The sequence below is a fragment of the Malaclemys terrapin genome, chromosome 3 (assembly GCF_027887155.1).
Source record: "Malaclemys terrapin pileata isolate rMalTer1 chromosome 3, rMalTer1.hap1, whole genome shotgun sequence".
In the NCBI taxonomy this organism is placed as follows: domain Eukaryota; kingdom Metazoa; phylum Chordata; order Testudines; family Emydidae; genus Malaclemys; species Malaclemys terrapin.
Genome location: NC_071507.1, coordinates 76,257,557 through 76,278,712, shown reverse-complemented (window position 1 = coordinate 76,278,712; position 21,156 = coordinate 76,257,557). Strand labels below are relative to the sequence as shown.

General features: G+C 40.8%; 1 protein-coding gene across 1 annotated transcript in view; it reads right to left on the bottom strand.

The window, feature by feature from the left end:
* Window positions 1-21,156, bottom strand: part of NID1 (nidogen 1) — a 78,976-nt gene that overhangs the window by 9,157 nt on the left and 48,663 nt on the right. The window contains 4 exon segments of the mRNA XM_054022701.1: window positions 727-898; window positions 7,421-7,547; window positions 10,939-11,111; window positions 12,056-12,283. Coding sequence (XP_053878676.1) covers window positions 727-898; window positions 7,421-7,547; window positions 10,939-11,111; window positions 12,056-12,283 — 700 coding nt within the window.

Below are 21,156 nucleotides of genomic sequence, written 5' to 3'. Positions count from 1 at the left end.
TTTCACCTATAACGCAGTAAGATTTTTTGGCTCCCGAGGACAGCGTTATATCGAGGTAGAGGTATATTCTAGATAGACAACATAATATGCATAGCACAGTTTAAGTAATACCCCAAATAGTAAGAATTAATCTATTTACTTAAGATAAAACTGGCAAGGGTTTAAAGGTGAGCACTGCAGCTGAAATGTTTCATCGCACAGATGGATTTCCAAATTTTCGGAAGAGTCTTGGGGTATGTTAATTAGGAGGCTGTCCCAAGCATAATAGTGTCAGAGAAAACACAATATTGGGTATAGGTGAAGGAGACCAAGAATAAATAGGATAGGTACTTGGATAAGGTCAGAAGTAGATAAAGGCAGAGATGTAAATAGAGAATGAGCTAATGCAGTTTTTTCAAGTCAGCAGAGTACTTGAAATATGGCTGCCACTAAGGAAAAAACAATAAGAAAATGCTTATTCTAATCCAATACTTTATTTTCTAATAAAAATGCATTATTATTGTGCCTGGGGAGAAATGCTTCTAATACACATACTGAAAGAAGGTGTTTTATTAGAAATAAAAACTAAGTAATATATTATTTTATAGGAGGATTTTTGGGACTGAAAAAAGGATATTGAAGCTTTATATCAACAGTGGAAGACAGTGTAAAAATGTAGAGAGAGTTTCAGGATATAGATATAAAATGATTATTAAAAATAAATGTGTCTATAAAATATTTATATACCCTCTCACAGAATCTGCTACTATGGCTCTGGGGTTCACCAGACCAGTGTTAAACAGCACTCGGCGCTGGCTACCATCCAGCCTGGCCACTTCTATTCTATCAAGGTGAGAGTCAGTCCAGAAAACGTTGCGACCGAGATGATCTATTGCTATTCCTTCGGGACTTCCCAAGTCTGGAACAGAACAAAGAAAACAAAACACCAAACAATAAGTTTGTTTCCTAATATAGTTACACTAAAAACCTAAAAGTTATTCCAGTTTAGCAGCAAAGTTCCCATTAAGTAATTTTCCTTATGTCTGTCCAATCACAATTAAGGCCAACAGGCCATTTGATACAGAGTATGTTAACCTGTTAAAAGAGGAATACAAGTTGTGCCTTACAAAATATAAAAATAGTAACTTATTGGTAAGCACGCACTTCTACAAAAGAGATCTTTAATCGGCACCTGAAAGACAGCAAATCTAACTGCTGGAGAGAACAACAAAAGTGACTAGTTTATTTCACTATTGTTCATAGAGAAAATTAAAGGACGTGCAGGTAGTTTAGGCTTGAAGTCAATAGGGCTCTTCATAGGCTCAGGGATCAATCCAAATGGCACATCTCACAGGAACTGGGGCCCAGGTCAGTGTCAATCAAGAACGGCATACAGGTTTCCTGTGCTAATCACTAGACACTGCTGTCTCCCATAGAACACAAGCTGAAGTCACAGTTTAAACCTACTGTAAATGTTTTGTTAACAATTCCATAGGGTTACACAACTTCTAAGTTGATACTTCCATAGATTTTTCTGTTAATTTTAAAATACACCGAAAGCCCATGAATCGGTAGAAGGACTCCAATTGATTTTAATGGGCTTTAGATCAGCCCTATGGGCTGCTAGGGGAGCGTAAATAGCAAGAAAAAAAAATCAAGAGTTAGTAGGGCCTTTTTATTAAAGAATATTTGTAACAAGAAATCAAAACAAAGTTCACTAACCAAAGAGAATAAACAGATACACATCCCAACCTGGAGTTTAATTTTAATCCTATAACCCCAAGGTATAGAATGTGGCCTTCCCAAACAGTCTCCCAAACAGCCATTTTTCTAGCTTTTTTTCTTACGATTTGTGTAAGGATAGGGGAGGATGATGAGCTTAAGTTAACCTCTTGTTCACAAGGAATCAGGAAGTGCCTCTGCATCCCACCACAGAAAGGGATCCCAAAGAAGTATAAAGTACAAACAAACCTGTATGTTTCATTCTATTAATTTGTATAATGCCCATCACATGCATTTATGCAGCATTGGAGACAATTACGAGCGGAATAGGGTGTATAATTCATAAAGCATGCCCCTGCCAAGGCACTTGGGGCGCAGGACAAACAATTAACACCCCTTCCCCGTTATTAGAACACCAATTTTAAAAGAAAATCATGATAGGCAATATAAAAATATAAACTCAAAAAGTATTGAAGTAAAACTGGTCCAAAAGCATACAAGCAATAGGACAACTCTGATCCGTACTCAAACTAGGCTAAAGAAGAGCTTTATTTTAAACATTTTTATAAAATTTAACAGAGATTGTATAAATCATACTATAGAATTCCATGTCAGGGATACAATTCTCAATTACATTCTGAAAGCTGCTTAGAATAATTTCTATAGAACCCAATAAACTTCTGGTGGTTTCATCCTTACTGAATTTTATAGCACTTTTTCAAAAACGGCTGTAACAAAAACCTACCCAAATTTAGAATTACAAGAATATGCCAAATAATTAGAGCAAAGGGAGGTACATACTGTATTTGAAATTTAGGAAACAAAAAACCAAAATCAAGAAAAAAAACACTACAATTCTTTATCCCACAGCATCCAGCTTTATATTGTGTTGCCAGGACCTGCTCCCTCCAATATGCCAGTAACAGAGCTCCACTAGTCTGGAGCATGAAGCTGGCTTACAAGGGTCAGGTTACTGTGTCCTTTCTGAAGGATGCACAATTCTGTCATATTGACTATTTCAAATTTGAGATGCCAATGGACCTACTTAATTAAAAAATATATATATAGTTAGGAGTCACTTCTCACCCTGATAATTGCTGGAATTTAGCACAAATTCTAACCCAAGGGCTTGTCTACCTACAAAAATAACTATATCAGTACACCTAAATTGGTATAGTCCCCTAGTGTGGACACAGTTATACCAGTATAGTTTATTCCCATATTGGAAGTGAACTATAATAGTATTAAGGCACTTTTATTATCTGTATATCTGCACCAACACTAGGGGTTCAACTGGGATAACTATTTTTGTTAAAAAAAAAACAACAACCCAAACAAACCAAAAACATCACAATTTTATCCAAAACAGTAAGGCTAATACAAAAATAGGTGTGTAGTGCAGACTTAAGAAGAAGAATGGCTGGCAGGGAAACAAACACTATTGCTCATCAGAATTGAAATTATTCTATCCTCTTGGAAAACAAAATGGTCTTTGCAAAGATCTGCGGTGGGCTTACAAATCTTAAACGTATGTCAGTATAAAAAGAGAAGAAACAATGCATCATTCCAAAAGCTATAGTCTTGTACTGGTTACAATTTAAATACATCATAATATTTAAAAAGGTATTCAAGTTTAACAATCAATCTCCAAAGTGCTAATAGAATTAATCTTAGCTAGCTAGATGGAATTTAAATTCAATTCTGTGTTTTGCAGAGGGATTTTGTTTGGAACATGTTTTAGTACTGTATGTGCATAGTTTTTCTTGGACAGTTATCTGTTCCAAAAGCAACAGGAAATAGCAGACAATGACCTATTACTCTGGTCCCAGTGATTTCTCTCTCAAAATCATAGAAGGAGAAACAAATACTTCAAAAATATAAATAAAAAGGCATATTAAAGTTTCTTGTACATAGCCAGCACAAAAAATTGCTCTACATTTTTCAGGACACATTGTGTCCACAGAGAAGAACGGGTTGCACACAACTGAAACTAAATGTAAATACAATCCCACTTCAGGCTAATTCCAGAGGTATAAACTCTGAATGAACCAATAAGGAAAGATTGCATGGGGTTGCTTCAAAAGTGTCACAGTGTCCCTTCATGAAAACCAGCTGTCGGGGAAGCTTTCAAATGCAGAACTACACTCCACATTTCTGAATTTAAAAGAAAGATTAATTGAAATGAATTGAGTTTGTCTATTCATTTTCACATTTATTTATTATTCGACCATTAAAAAAGCGTCGTATCTCTCAACCCAAACTGGATTCCTGGGGAGAAACACTTGGACAAAACACTAGGTAGGAATTTTAAAAAAATTGACACTATGATTATCCTAATAAGAGTTATATTGGACCATAATCAGCAGAAGCTACATTGCCTTATCTGGGTTTGTAACTTATTTGGGTCACAAGTCGTTGTGTGCGTGCGCACATCATCAAGCACATGTGTGTGAATGTTGGACAAGTGGGAATGAACACCCATTCCAAGACTGAAATCTGCAAAGAACTGATCAAGGTGTAGAGAGCAAATGTAAATTAGATTTCTCTCCCACTCCCAAATCATGCTTCTATATCCCTTCATCTCTTGCTGAGGTCAGCAGGCAGTGGGAGCTGCCTCATGTGGGGTGGAGAGCCTCTCTCCCATCCCCAGTCACTGAATGGGAGGACTGCCGACTCCGATGGTCTATTAGTGGGGAATAAGAGAGGGTAGTGAGCTAGAGATCTGCTACCAGTGGTTTCCAGGAGTCCCTTCTCCCTGGCACAATTCTATTTTGAGCTGTCAGCCAGGAGATTTAAAGAGGCTGTGTATGGCCTGAAGTAAATGTCTTTCCTGGCTGGCTAACACTTAGCCAGAGGGAAACTTGGACCCTGCTAACATGTGTAAGGGAATATATTAAGCATGCTCTGTGCATCCCCTCCCCCACCTCACCAGTCACTCCCAGTGCCATGATTTCAGTATACCAGTGCTGGAGTAAGGCTGGAGACAGTCCCAAGCTCTGCCCTTGGGAAGTGGACAAGCTTGTGCACACATGTATGGCTCATATGATTTAAACAACTGCAGCAGAGGGGAAGTTCCCTGTATGGAGCAGCCCCTGCAGCTGCGGAGCTCAGGAAACTTGTAGCCTCGGGAGGCTATGCAGCTGCAGAGAGAGATGAGAGCTGGATGGAGCCCCATACCAAAACATGCCCCTGCAAAGCAAACAAACTCCAATCACAAGAACATGAACAAAGAAATACATGTTCAATACAAAAACAAACTGCAAACCGAACAAGGGAGCTGCAGCACACAGAAAGGAGAGCAACAACAAAAACAGGATAATCTCAGTGTCTTCTGAAAGATTGGGAGTAGTGGCTCTGCAATTTTTAATTTAAATCTTGGCTAGCAAAACACACCATATAAATGCCTGATTAAACACTTGTAGTCAACACCTTAGCGTTTTGTTTTGATTCCATGACATAATGCATCTGATGCTTTGTAAAGAAAATTAAGAACACCATTGCTTTAGCATCACTTCACAAGTACTTGACTTGTCACAATCTGCACCAGCAACAAGGGCAACAGAGTCCTGAATGAGTCTTTAGATGCTTTCTGCTTCCATAGCAGACAAAAGACATAGAAGATTACTTGATAATGCAACATTGTTATAACAAACCACCTACGGGCCTGGAGTACTGATCACATTTGCTTTCACCCCTTCATGATATAGTATTAAATGGCTCTACAATATACAACACACTGTAAGGAGGAGGGAAGATGTGAAACAAATACAATTCTCATTAAATGAAGTCGCAGGTTCTCTGAAAAATCACTCCAATATACACATAATCCATTATCAATAAGAATGCTATGTGCCAACATTTCTATTTTATGCTTCCCTCCTCTGCTAACTTATTCACAGACAAGCAAAAAGAGCTTTGTTCTGATGTGTCCTTAAAGATAAACAGAATGGAAACTAGTAGTCCTTCCACCAACCCCTTTGTACCTGGATGGGCACAGACTCACTATAAGTGCCTAGAATATGCCTTTGAGGTTAGTTCTATTAGAATTGAAAGGGAGTCTTGTGAGCATTTCGGACATCAGACCCTTAGGAAGCCCAAGTCATGGTTCTACTGTTAGAGGATAGTCACAGGGAACCTATTCCTTTCCCCTAACAGTACCCACTCCACAGGCAACACAACATGATTGCATCCTCTTCCTGAGCACAATGCAGGGGAAGACCCATTCCGCTCTGCTTGTGTGAGGAGCCTGGAATCAAGTATAATTATAGAAATGGTTTTACACTATAAAATTATGCATTTAATAGTAATTTTGAATGTTTTAATATTTGTTTATTGCTGTATAGGTTTTGTTTGTATTTTTGTTAATATTTGCATCAGTTATGGAAGTATAGAAATGGGAGCTGCCCCCTTAAAAACAGGGTAAGGTACATGTACGTGATGGAGTGTGTCCTTGCAAAGACTTGTGAGCAGATTGCGGAGATCTGCATGCAGCTCAAGAGTAGGGAAGACCCAGCTCACAGGAATCTCCCTAAACAAAGGGTCGGGCAGGGAAAGGTATTCTATCCTTTAGGAAACTACAGCCTCATCACTGAAGGTGTGACACTAGCAGAGCTACCCTTCTAGCCCCTACATACCAGCTAGATAGACAATTCTGGGCAGAATGCCCCATGTTCGCCGTCTTTTGCACAGCTATACCAGTTGTGCATGCTGAGCAGTCTGGCACTTGCACCTAGGGAACACGACACTTTCCTCTGCCATATGCAGAGATAATGCCCCCTAAAACCACCACTGTTGTGGGGGTGCAAGCTGCCCATCCCTCTACTGCCTCGAGAGTCTTAATTTAGTCCAAACTGGCATTGATCTCTAACAAGTGAATGAAGTACCCTTCAATTCCAATAGAAATAAACCTCAGATGGAGATACTTATTAAAAAACAGGACAAACGAAAGCAGAAACACAGAAAATAAAATTTTAAATGTGACTGTACTGTTTTGCTAAATTAACTCCCCTCCCCAAATCTGTTTATAACGGCTTAATAGGCATGAGGTTTGTTTTGCTACATACAGCAGAAGTATGAGCACAGTTTAGCACTGTGACTGATGAGCAATCCATTATACTTCATGATGAAAGTTTGTGGAAAGGTAGTTTATGGTGTTATCCAATAGCCCATACCTACTACTACAAACTGCTGGGGACCTGTCCTAGCTCTTGTGATGGCAGACCCATTAGAAATGCTTACTTCATCCTTCAAATCCATCCTGCCGAGCGGCCTACAAAAAAACCTCAACAATAGTTAGGCAGATGGTGTGAGGTGAGTGCTGCTCGTTACCCAGATCATAATCGTCTCCCTGTTACCTTGTGCTACCCCCAACATGTTTGATGTATACACCTGTTGTCACTTGCCTTATACATAGATTGTAAGTTCTTTGCGGCAGGGACTGTGTTTTTGTCCTGTTTGTCCTGTGCCTACCACAATGGAGCTGGGCCCACTAGGTGCTCCCACAATACAAGTAATAATAAAATAGACAGGTTTTTTAAATGTAAAGATTTTTAAAACCTATGATTCTCCAATCACTTTGATTTCTGCCAATTTGACCTTCTTTTAAACAATCTAGCCTTGCAGCAGTCAGGCTGAGCCATTCGATGGTAAGTGCAGGTTGGTATATGCAGGTCTTTCACTGCTGGAAATGAATCTATGAAGCAGAAACTGATACTGCTACCTGTTTTGATGATGGTTGTTGGCTCCCCACCATGCAAACTGGCTCTACTGATGGAAGGGCCACTGATCTCCGTCCAGTAAACCATCTTGTCCATGCAGTCATATGCAACTCCAATAACAACACTGTCCTGTAAGTCAACAAGTGAATTATTATAGCCTCATACTAAATAACAGTTCTAAAGCTAGAAAGAATGGCTTAGGGGTCTAAGCATCAGACACTATGCAGGGCCAGAGTTAAGAATAAGGGCCCAGCAGGCAAATGAACAGAGGGACCCTGCTGGGGTCAGGTCATGGAGGAGAGCTATAGAGGCAGGTGGGAATTGGGTGGTCAGGAGGAGTAGAGTTACAGCAGTTGGAGAAGTAGTTAGTGCAACTGAGAAGCTGCTGCATCCCCACCCCAGTCTGGACTGCAGTCTGGCCAGAGGATGCCCTCTTCACTCATCTAAAAAAGGAAATAATTGTGATCCCTCCATCTCACGAAAGTCATCCTGACTCCACAAATCTAGGCTGGACTGGCAGGCACAGGCATTCTAGGAATTATCTTTCAGTAGCCCACAAAACATTTAATCAAAACTCCTTTAATTAATCAGGCCTTTAATTAATCATTTCCAATTCTGTTACATACACAGAGACATACTTAGAGTTAGTGCCAAATTTTGTGGTTCCAATAACCTCCTTTGCATATCAGATTAAATGCCATGCACACTGGTTTATTTTATTTTGGTGTCAACTTCAATGACTGATGCAGTCTCTTTGCCTTTTACTTATTTTCTCCTTTTCCTCCTTCTCCATTTTATTTTTCTTTCAAGAATCATATTTCCCTCCAGACTTTTCAGTGTTTTTCCTTCACATTAATTTTTCCTTATCTCCCTCTTTCCCACATTCTTTCATGAGTACCTCTTTTCTGTCACTCTTTGTTTTCCTCTCGTCTTCCTCCTTACTCTTTCCTTAACTTCTCTTTTCTTTCTAACTATCACGTTCAGTACCTACTCACACCCATCACACACTCTGCCACTAGACTCTAGAACACCCAGCCACCAATATACTCATTCACCCAACCACATTTCATTCACCCATCATTCACACCTTCTCTCCTCAACATACCTGCTGCCTGGATGTCACCACCATCACCATCACCCCTGTCCATCATGCACCCACTTTGTACTGTGGGTACCCCCGACACACCCATGCGCCAACTCCTCACCCAGTCTACTAGATACAGACACACCATGCATCCATTCCTCACTCGTTCAAGTGCTAGGGCCCTCTAGTGCTGTCCCCACAATCTACTCTCCCAATGCTGCCCTTATATGGAGTCTGTTCTCTTCCTCCTGTACCCTACATTCCTTTAACGTGGTATGCAATGTTTAGTTGCTGCCTGCCACTAACCCACATACCCAGGTGGCTGCATTTCATTGGTGCTGTGCATGTAGTTTGTGAACCACTTTGTATGAATGGTACTATATTAAAATGTAATTTATTAAATTAAAACTGTATTTTTTAATACATGAACTATTCTTATTTAAAATAAACCACAACATTTCCTCTTCCCGAGATAGTCAATGGACAAGCAGAACAGATTTAAGAATCTATTGCAAAAGAAAGCAGAACCTAAAGAGCACAGATTTAGATTTAAAGTATCCTTATCATAGCAATTGGATGGGACTTTCAGTCTGACACTCCTCATTTTGTATGGATTCCTGAGACTGTCTTTTGTGATGCCTTAGTAAGATAAGATTCTGGCAGAATGGAAGAGTACAAAGAGTCCAACAACTCCTTAACAAGGCATTTCAAAAACATCCATTAAAATGAGATTTATTTATGCATGGTGTTCTTGACCACGCATTCAGATTATAGGTCACAAGGTGATCAGAGCGTTTGCGTATTGCAACATGCTGTTTCTGCTTGACATTTACACAAAACTCTCTATAGTTTAGAAATTGGGATTAAAAAAAAATATCCAGCTATTGTCAGGAAAAGGGTCGGAAAAGTTTCATTAATGATTAAACTAAGAGTTAGCCATATCTATGAAGGTTTTCACTGGAGTTTCTCTTTTAAATTATTTTATTCAGACCAGACAGACGGAGCCACCAGGCTCACTGACAGGAATTTCCAGTTCTGCTTATACATCAACCTGACTGCCCAAGTTTGTACTGGGTCTGATCTACAACATCAATTTATTATTATATAGAATCTTCATACAAGAGACAATGGACTCACCCAATTCTACTCTTACATCAGGGTAATCCTACTGACATTACTCACTGAGATCAGTATTTGGCCTACAAAGAATACCCAATAAATACAAAAGTACAACAGTTACAACATCTGGTTCTGGTAGCCACTCTATAGTGGATCTGGGACAAAAGGGGTAATGCCATGTGTCAGGGAGAACAAATGAACATGCTGAAGTTGGGTAGCTCAAGGAGTCAGATCATATCCATATAATTTAATAGAGTTAAGAGCAGTGGTGGGCAACCTGCGGCCCATGGGCTGCACACGGCCCATCAGGATAATCTGCTGGTGGGCCACCAGACAGTTTGTTTACATTTGCACGGCTGCCTGCAGCTCCCAGTGGCCGCGGTTCGCCGTTCCCAGCCAATGGGAGCTGCGGGAAGCAGTGCGGGCCGCAGGGACATGCTGGCCGCCACTTCCCACAGCTCCCATTGACCGGGAACGGTGAACTGCAGCCACTGGGAGCTGCGGACGGCCATGCAAATGTAAACAAACTGTCTGGTGGTCCACCAGCAGATTACCCTGACGGGTCGCGTGCAGCCCACGGGCCGCAGGTTGCCCACCACTGGCTAAGAGTCACATGCCATGGAAAAGAGGATGGGATTTGAAAAGCATCAGGGAGTCATTTGATAAGAAGAGGCTTTTTCCAAACAGTGGGAAAGAATGTGGGGAAAGGATTTTCCACCCACAGGGACCAGACCAGGAGAGGGGGACAGACAAGTTTGACATCTGAGGTGATTAGGGAACTGACTGGAGAACAGGGTGATATTAGACAGATGACAGGAGGAGAAAAGACAAACTCAATGGAAGACCTTTAAGAGTAATATGGAGTTTTATACTGGAGGCTGCAGTGGACAAGAAGCCAGTGAAAACCATGAGTCTGGGAGTGAGGTATTCCCACATACGAGCTATAAGAGGCTTTTTTGGACATAAGAAGGGACACAAGATTTATTCACGATGAAGAGTTAAAATGCTGTGGGAACCTTTCATTTAGTGTAAATAATCTTTTTGTAGCCTCAGTTTCAGGATTCTTTATTACCGAATAATAAATTATAAATAATAAATAATAAACTAAATAATAAATAATTTTAATAAGAGTGAGAGGATACCAAATTTGTGTGGAGCACAGGTAAATTTGGGACTAAAATGAGTAAGTCCTTCAATGTAAGGGAGATTTGAGAGGGTTTCCCCTCTAAACAAGGTCCATAATCTGTCTCTTCAGTGACCTAGAAGACATTTTTTCCCTAAGCACCAGTGGCTATAGGAGGTACAATAGATACTCACTGGAACATGCAGTAAAGCTTTTGCATCAGTTTTCTTCATACTATTTTCCACCAGTGGGACATGTTCAATCTTCCCACTTTGGGCAAAGAGTAAGTGTGTTCCTGGGGGCAGAGGAATTGAATCTGGTCGAACAGAGGGCCCAACAGCAACAGGAGGAGCAGCTGTGCTCAGACCTTGGTAACAGATGACGAAAAGCAGATGAAAAAGTCAGTTCATGTAAATACAGCAAAGCAAGCCATTATCTTTAATGCATAATTAGAAAGAAATACCACTATAATTGGATAGTAACAAGAAAAGTAGTACAGCAGATATTTCACAGCTTCTGAATTTTTCTTGCACATGGTGGTGCAATAGAGTGTGTTATAGCTAAGGCTGTGAGTTTGTCACAGAGGTCACGGATTCCGTGACTTTCTTCTGTGACTTCTGCAGAGGCCGGTGCACCTGGCTCAGGGGCAGCTCAGGCAGCCCCTGCGCCAGTCGTACCGGTAGCTGCTGGGGCAGTCTGGGGCCACTGCACTCACTCGCCCACCAGCAGCAGCAGAATTTGGGTGTGGGAGGGGAGAGGGGGCAGGGGCATGGGACAGGGGGAGGTGGGCTCTGGGCAGCACTTATCTGGGGCGCTCCCCAGAAGTGGTGACATCCCCCTCGCTCAGCTCCTAGGTGGAGGAATGGCCAGGCAGCTCTGCGCGCTGCCTCCACCCAGAGCGCTGGCTTCGCAGCTCCCATTGGCCAGGAACTGCAGCCAATGGGATCTGCAGGGGTGGTGCCTGCGTGCCGCCCCCGCCCCCCTCTCTCCCCCAGTACCTGGGCTCCCTCCCCCCACCAAGTTTTAGTCAGGGGTATTTTTAGTAAAAGTCATGGACAGGTCACTGGCCCTGAATTTTTGTCTACTGCCCGTGACCTGTCCGTGACTTTTACTAAAAATGCCTGTACTAAAACATAGCCTTAGTTATAGCCCCTGAAGAGGTTTAGCAATGGGCATGTTCCCACTGAGATAGCCCAGCTCTGCAATACTCCAGTGCAGCGCTGCACCTACATGTATACCAGAATCCACTGAAAATAGATGCTGCAACAATTTAAGAGATACACATAGAAGAGAAATCCATGAGCAACTTACATGGGGGTCGGATTCCTGGTCCAGTTCTGGTGCCATCAATCTCATTACCATTCCTATCCACACACCAACAATACCCAGTGCTAGAATGGCATTGAGCTGGTTGGTAATTCCCGTGCTCATCACACTGAGGAACAAACTGACCAACGGGTATGGGCCTATGTGGGTAGGAAGAGCCCCTGCTAGCCAAAGCTTGTTCTTGTTCACGCTGACATTTAGTCTTCTCTAGTTCTGCAAAAAAATAAAGCAATGAATATTTTATTTTATACACCTGACCAGCTACAGGATCCCAGTGCAGCAGAATATGATGAAAGTATTCCAGACTCCAGCCTTTAAAGCAAGTTTTTACTATTACAAGTCCTGATGACATATCTGAAAAGATAATGTGTAGTTACTTCAATGATAATCTGACAAATGGAAGTGTGGCACATTTATCTCAAAACAGATTTCACAGTCAGCGTTAAAAGTGTAACTTTGTATAGTCTGAGACCATGAGCAAATGCTAGATTTTAATACTTTATGAATTCAGATAACAACATGCACTAACAAGAATCATTCTACTTGTCCATTGTGACCTAGAATGGAACTTCATTCCTCCAGGAGGAGGCAGCATAATGTGTAGTCAATTTGCAACACCACCTCACTCCCGGAATTGTGGCTAACTAGCTATGCCATACTGTAGATGTAATTTTTTCTGCAGCTCTAAAAGATCCCTTCAGATCAACAAGAGCAAGTCCATGATAAGCAGCATAAATTACAAGTTCTCTGCAGAAGCCAGAAAGTGTAGTGCCTCTTTTATGGCTTTATGTCACAAGCAGGGTGACATCCCTCTGGTATCTGCAAAGACAATGTGGTCTGGTCCAAAAGGGGGAGGAACACACACAAGGGGGGGTGGGGGTGGAAGAAATCATAGGACTAGATTCTACTGTCTTGTAAATGTGTCGAAAAGAAGGACATATCAGGCAGAACAGATATACCAGTTTAGAAACTGATGACATGCAGCAGCCCCACCACCTGTGGAGATCTGTTAATAAAGAGGTCACAAAGGAACCATTAGCATTCTATATGATCAGGAGGGTTGGGCACAGTCCTCTGAAGAACAGGTTTTCCTAAGACATCACAAAATCAGTGTATGAAAAATATACTGTAATCATATACCTCATGCAACAGGGAATAGTAGCATGGGCGGAACACCAACTTTTCCTTCGACATGCCTTTCAGCATAAACAAACTCAAAACATACAGACAAATGACTTTTTATGTCTCTAGACACAACTGATTGGATTAGTGTTATCTTACTCTGGGGGTCCCTGCAGCGTTTGGGAGGGCGAGAGATCAGTTGTGACTGCACATCCCCTACCTCCTGCCTCAGCCTGCAGAACCAGTTCTCCAGCCAGCAAGCCAGCAACAACCACTCTGAACTGTTTGATGACAAGGTTTAACATCATCACTTCCATTTATTTGTTTGTGTTTTACACCATACAACAGCCTGGTAGGGAACAGTGACCCAGTATCAGCAGTACACCCCTGTGAAGCCACTCAGAGTAGAGCAGGCTCTGCAGATGACATAGCTTATTCGTATGGTTTTACAGTCACACAGATACAAACCTTAGATTTAAAAAAAAAATTATTTAAACCAGTTATGCCAGAACAGGCTTAGGACACATCTCAGACACCTGGACACAATTAAAATAGGGAAATGCAAATGTCTGGAGAACAGTTCAGCGTCTCTAAACAAATGAAATATTTGGCCTCAGCTCTAATGTGGGTGGTGAAGTACATTGAGACAAGGTACAGCACAGATTTTTAAGGAACACTATAGAGCTAATATTTTGTGTGTGTTTGAAATGATCATCTTCCCAGCAATGCACTATAAAAAAGCAGGATATGCAGTAATTGGCTCGTTTGCCCACACTGTTTGCTTTTTTAAGAGGTCATGTTCTGTGTACAGCATTCTCCAGTGAAAGCTGAGGGTGTACAGCAGCTGGAGGCCAGCCACTTTTTTTCATAAAACACGGTCTTACTACAGCTAAATAGAAATGTCACAAGGATCTTGGCATTAACATATGTATATGAACTTAGTTACATAGATACCTTATAGGAATGTCAAAAACGAGATGGCAAAACCCACAGCAAAATGGTAAGTTGCAAGTTACTCATGACTACCAATTTAGGTCCCAATCCTGCAAATATTTATACGTATGTTCAACTTTACTTAAGCAAGCCCACGCATAACTGTTTGCAGGACTAGGGCCTTAGGCGAATATTGCAATCAGAGTCATGTGGCCAGACCCTGAAACTCCATACAGTCACAAAGCTCTGCTCATGTGGATCCAATTGAAGGACTGAGGCCTTAATTTTGACAATTCCTTTCCAATAGCTAGTTAAGAAGAATGTAGATGTTAAGAATGAAAGTTTCCAAAACACATCCCCAGTGTTCATGAACTGATAAGAGTTTACAAAAATATTTATAGAGAAGAGAATCCCAAGCAAAATAATTTCACTTTCACCGCATAGACAGGCAGCTATAGTAAAATTACCTTTTATATAACTATAGCGGTTCACCTTGCAGTTTTGTTAAGTCTCCCCAACACAAACACAAAAACACATGCTTTATTTGCTATTGCAATGCTAGGAATCAATTTTACAAACGTTTATAAATAAACGTTTATTTATGCAATTAGTCCCAATAAAGTCAATGGGATTACTCACATAAGTAAGAGCTTGTTGGATCAGACATCTAGTTTCCAGACTCTGGAGCCCATGGCTTTTTTAAACTTTGAAAATCTTAGCCTATATTTATAAAGATACAGAAGACAGCTAAACACTCAATTCCCATTGCTTTTCAATGGGAGTTGGGTGCCTTTGAAAATCATAATCCTACTCATTTGTGCTACATGCTCTATGTGCATATTTATATTTATGGATTTGTGGTAAGCTTTCAGTTCCATCCAACTGTCTATAGGTTACCTTGAGATCTATTCTTTCATTCTTGTAAACAGCCTACTTTAGATAAATATTTTTATTAAAAATCTGTGAACAGAAATAAGAACATCATCAGCATATGCATTCTATACTGAGCACACACATTTGTTTTGGCTAGTCTTTCACCCTTATTCTCATGCTTCAACTCATAATGCTTACTTTAGCTCATATTACAACATACACATAAAAATTCACCATCATCATCACCACCAACCAAAACAATGAAATCTGACAACTATAAGCACTCGTCACTTTGCTTTTACACTGCACTTCTTTCCCCTCTTTTGTTAGTTTGAATTGTAAGTAGCGCTGTGTATTAATTGCGGTTAACTCAAAAAAATTAATCGTGATAAAAAAATTAATGATTAATCACAGTTTTAATCGCACTGTTAAACAGAATTCCAATTGAAATTTATTAAATATTATTGGATTTTTTTCAACATTTTCAAATATATTGATTTCAATTACAATACAATATACAAAGTAGACAGAGCTTATTTTATATTATTTTTGATTAGAACTATTTGCACTGTAAAAATGGCAAACAAAAGTAATAGTATTTTTCAATTCACCTCATACAAGTACAGTAGTGCAATCTCTTTACTGTGAAAGTGCAACTTACAAATATAATTTTTTTGTTCCATAACTGCACTCAAAAACAAAACAATGTAAAACTTCAGTGCCTACAAGTCCACTCAGTCCTACTTCTTGTTCAGCCAATCGCTAAGACAAACAAGTTTGTTTACATGTACGGGCGATAATGCTGCCCGCTTCTTATTTACAATGCCAACTGAAAGTTAGAACAGGCATTCACACGGCACTTTTGTAGCTGGCATTGCAAGGTATGTACACGCCAGATACGTTAAACATTCGTATGCCCTTTCATGCTTCGGCCACCATTCCAGAGGACATGCTTCCATGCTGATGATGCTCATTAAAAAAATAATGCATTAATTAAATGCATTATTAAATGCAAATAATTAAATTAAAACTCCTTGGGGGAGAATTGTATGCCTCCTACTCTGTTTTATCCGCATTCTGCCATATATTTCATGGTATAGCAATCTCGGATGATGACTCAGCACGTTGTTCGTTTTAAGAACTTTTTCACAGCAGATTTAACAAAACGCAAAGATGGTACCAATGCGAGATTTCTAAAAGTAGCTACAGCACTCGACCAAAGGTTAAGAATCTGAAGTGCTGTCCAAAATCTGAGAGGGACGAGGTATAGAGCATGCTTTCAGAAGGGTTAAAAGAGCAACACTCCGATGCGGAAACTACAGAAATTGAACCATCAAAAAAGAAAATGAACCTTCTGCTGGTGGCATCTGACTCAGATGATGAAAATTAACATGTGTCGGTCCGCACTGCTTTGGATGGTTATTGACCAGAACCCGTTATCAGTCCTCTGGAATGGTAGTTGAAGCATGAAGGGACATTGAATCTTTAGTGCATCTGGCACAAAAATATCTTGTGACGTTGGCTACCACAGTGCCATGTGAATGCCTGTTCTCACTTTCAGGTGACATTGTAAACAAGAAGTGGGCAGAATTATCTCCTGCAAATGTAAACAAACTTGTTTGTCTCAGTGACTGGCTGAACAAGAAGTAGGACTGAGTGGACTTGTATGCTCTAAAGTTTTACATTGTTTTATTTTTGAGTGCAGGATTTTTGTTTTTTTGTTACATAATTCTACATTTGTACATTCAACTTTCATGATAAAGAGACTGCACTACAATACTTGTAATGGGGGAACTGAAAAATACTATAACTTTTGTTTTTTATAGTGCCAATATTTGTAAAAAATAATAAATATAAAGTGAGCACTGTACACTTTGTATTCTGTGTTGTAATTGTAGTCAATATATTTGAAAATGTAAATATCCAAAACTATTTAAATAAATGGTATTCTATTATTGTTTAATAGTATGATTAATCGCACAATTAATTGTTTTAATCGCTTGACAGCCCTAATTGTAAGCTCTTTAGGGCCGGGACCTGGTCTCCTTTCATGTATATAAGTAGACAGAGAGGCCACTGGCACAAAGATGTAACATTTAAAATTTTCACCATTATTCTAAAGAATTACACTATTGGTTGGGGTACACTTTTGTTATTAAACATCTACACAAGAGTCTACATTTACCCATTGCTTTAGGCACAAAGCTTGATTTTGCAAGTCCTACGACATGTTAATTCTTATGTGAGTAGTCTGATTTCCTGCAAAGAAGCTTTTTGTTAGTAAGAGCTTGCAGGATCAGGCTCATACAATAGATAAGAGACATTCCTTGCCCTGATGAGTTTACAGTATGAATCTGGCAAAACACAGGACAACAGTTCCACATTGTGACACCAGGGCCACCCAGAGGATTCAGGGGGCCTGGGGCAAAGCAATTTCAGGGGCCCCTTCCATAAAAAAAAGTTGCAATACTATAGAATACTATGTTCTCGTGGGGGCCCCTGCGGGGCCTGGGGCAAACTGCCCCACTTGCCCCCCCCTCTGGGCAGCCCTGTGTGACACAGTGGCCCATTTGTGGTTCACTACTCTGTCAGCAACAGGACTGACATACTCACTACACTTCACACAGTGGTGTCATGTTTAGGGCCCTACCAAATTCATGGCCATGAAAAACGTGTCACGGACCATGAAATCTGATCTCCCCCCCATGAAATCTGGTCTTTTATGTGCTTTTACCCTATATTATATCGATTTCATTGGGGAGACCAGCGTTTCTCAAATTGGGGGTCCTGACCCAAAAGCAAGTTGCAGAGGGGTTGCAAGGTTATTTTAGGGGGGGTCGTGGTATTGCCACTCTTACTTTTGTGCTGCCTTCAGAGCTGGGCAGCTGGAGAGTGGCAGCTGCTGACTGAGGGCCCAGTTCTGCAGGCAGCAGTGCAGAAGTAAGGGTGGCAATACCATACCATGCCATCCTTACTTCTGTGCTGCTGCTGGCGGTGGCTCTGCCTTCAGAGCTGGGCTCCCAGCCAGCAGCCGCTGCTCTCCAGCTGCCCAGCTCTGAAGGCAGTGCCGCTGCCAGCAGCAGTGCAGAAGTAAGGGTAGCAGTACTGCAACCTCCCCCTACAGTAACCTTGCAACCCCCCCCAACTCCTTTTTGGGTCAGGACCCCTACAATTACAACACCGTGAAATTTCATATTTAAATAGCTGAAATCATTACATTTATGATTTTTTTAAATCCTCTGATCGTGAAATTGACCAAAATGGGCCATGAATTTGATAGGGTCCTAATCATGATATATCTATATATATACACACAAGAGGTGCCAAGTAATATATCACTGGAAAACTAATAACTCACTGATCACTAATATTCTTCCGTGATGTATGTATCGGGTGTATACCAAGAGTTATGGATATGTGCTAGAATTATGTTCTTAAAGCAATTCATAAACCCAGTCTGCCCTAGATAATGGAATGTGTATTTGCTTGGCTGATCAACCTGGTCATCTGGCAGAGACGCTGAAGGCACATTTACTTATAAAGTACACAAAGCTTTCAAGCTAACAAGTAGGGGAGAAGACATCATGGTGTCTATAATCCAGCAAGAGAAAAAAGCTTTATCTGGGCTATAAAGTCAGGGAGTCTGACCCTCAAATGATAAGCAAATAAATCAACTGATTGTATGTATAACACATTACTGTATTATAAAAGTGTATCAATTAAGTTATTTTATAAAAGCCTGTGACCTAAACTCTTGGGTGTATCAAGTTCCAGAATAACATGCTGCCTGATTTGGGACCTATCTCCTGATGTGCTCCACTTACTTTTCTTTCCATTTTTGTTTCTAACAGTCTCTATAAGGCTGAAAGTATGCACAATGTATGATTGTAAATATGAACACAGGAAACCATTTTACTATATTTATTCTTAGACTTATGTCACTGATTTTTCTAGAATTTCAATTATATTTGTATATGTTAACTAAAGTTCAAAAAATTTGTATTTCACTAATTTCCATCTCCTTAATTAAATCTAAGTAGCTGCCTAAATAAAGAACGTGTTATATGTGACAAGTGCATGTTGCACTCCAATATATAATTTTAGAATTGCAATAATCAATAAGAATACAGGGTTAAAAAGATTTTTAATAATATGTTTACCATGGTACTAACCAGGCTAACTTTCTGAGCCAAAGTTAATGGGAATTGCAATGATGAAAATATCAAAACAAATATGAGGACTGTTGGGAATTCAATACGCGACCTTTAGCACACAATGGTTGGTTAACACTCCACATGCCATTTGAGTTAATATGTGGACGCGGGAGTTGAAAGACAAGGAAAAGCTAAACAAAAGTCAAAACTTTTAGTTATGGATGGAACATGTCCAAATGTGGATTTAGATTTATTTTATAAATCTAAGGGTAAAAAAGGAGATAATAGATATAAAAAAAATGAAGTGTGCCCAGTATATAGATGAAAAGTGGAGTTGCTTTTGTCAAATATACACAGATGGGTCCAAAAAAAAAAAAAAAAAAAGATCAGGAAAAGTAGGGACAGCACATTGTATACCAAAATTAGGAATTAGTACATCTAAAAGAATATCTGATTTTGTAGCTATCGTGATGACCAAACTAGCTATTAATGCTAGTGTGTTACACTGGATCTGGGATGTACGTCCAGTAGGGATCATGTTTTTGGATTCAATATCAGGCCTTATAGCACTAATAAAAGGGACCTCCGTATGTAGAAGTGATTTAATCAATGAAGTTATCTTTCTAATAACAGAGTTAGTATAGATAGGAACACATGTAGCATTAGCCTGGATGCCAACACATATGAGGATAACAGGAAACAAAATGGCAGATAAAGTTGCTAAAAGCACTGTAAGAAATGGAAGGATTGACCGAGAAATACCCTTGAGTAAACAGGAATTAAAAAACCTAATGTGCCACTGTCAGACTAGGTGTCAGCTTATGCCAAGGCCCCAGGCCTTACTGAAAACTCACAAATGCATAGTTGGAAACCAGTCTGGCTTACCTGTGGGTTCGTATAGTTAAAATTGATATTAGTGTTATAAGAATGGGTGTAATGTTTAGAATTTATGGAATGCTTGGAGGGTGCTGCTTGTAATACTTACCCATGCTATAAATGTAATACTTAACTTTTGCGCTATAACTGTAAGATATTTGTTCTGAAAGTCTAACTCACCAAACAGGAAAAAAAAACTTCATCTAATGCAAAATGCTAGATTCCTACAGAAGGTGTTGCCTCCTGCCCATCAGGAAGTACTGCTGAATCCAAATGGGCCATTGTGGAACAAAGACTTTGTCAATTGCTCCCTACCCCTCCACCCCCCAGGAAGAGTTCTCCCATCAGCTTGGCTTGAGTTCCCCAAAAGACATAAAAGCTTGCTTAGTATAGAAGCGTCTATAACCTTTTGAACTTAAGACTGTATTTTTGTGCATGTATGCTTACCTGCTTTAACCTTTAAACAACTCATTTCTTCTTCCTAGTTAATAAACCTTTCATTGGTTTATTATAGGCGTGGCTACAAGCATTGTCTTGTGTGTGAGATCTAAGGCGCAAAATGACCTGGGGTGAGTGATTAGTCCTTTGGGACTAGGAGTAACCTGAATATTGCTGCGATTTTTGGTCTAAAGCAGGGATCTCAATCACGCGGCCCGCGGGCTACATGCGGCCTGTGGGGTTCTTTCGTGCGGCCTGCCAAGCTCCCCATGGCCCTGCCTACCCTGTGCCGCCGCAAGCCCCACTCTGCTCCCTGAAGCGGCTGAACTACTGCATGTCCCTGCAGCCTTGGGCAGGGGGGTGGGAGGCGAGCAGAGGACTCCTTGCTCATGCAGCTCCCATTCGCCGGGAACTGGGAACCGCGGCCAATGGGAGCTTTGGGGGAGGTACCTGGAGGAGCAGCAAGAGCAGCACATGGTGCCGTTCCCCCTCCCGCCCCCCCCCAGGGACTGCGGCTGCTTCCTGGAGTGGAGCAGGGCCAAGGACAGGGCAGGCAGGCAGGGAGCCTGCCCTGGCCGCGGTGTGCAGCGCTACCACCCCAGATCCGCTCTAGGTAAGCGGCGCCGGGCCAGAGCCCGTACCCCACACCCCTTCTGCACCCCAACCCCCTGCCACATCCCACACCCCTCC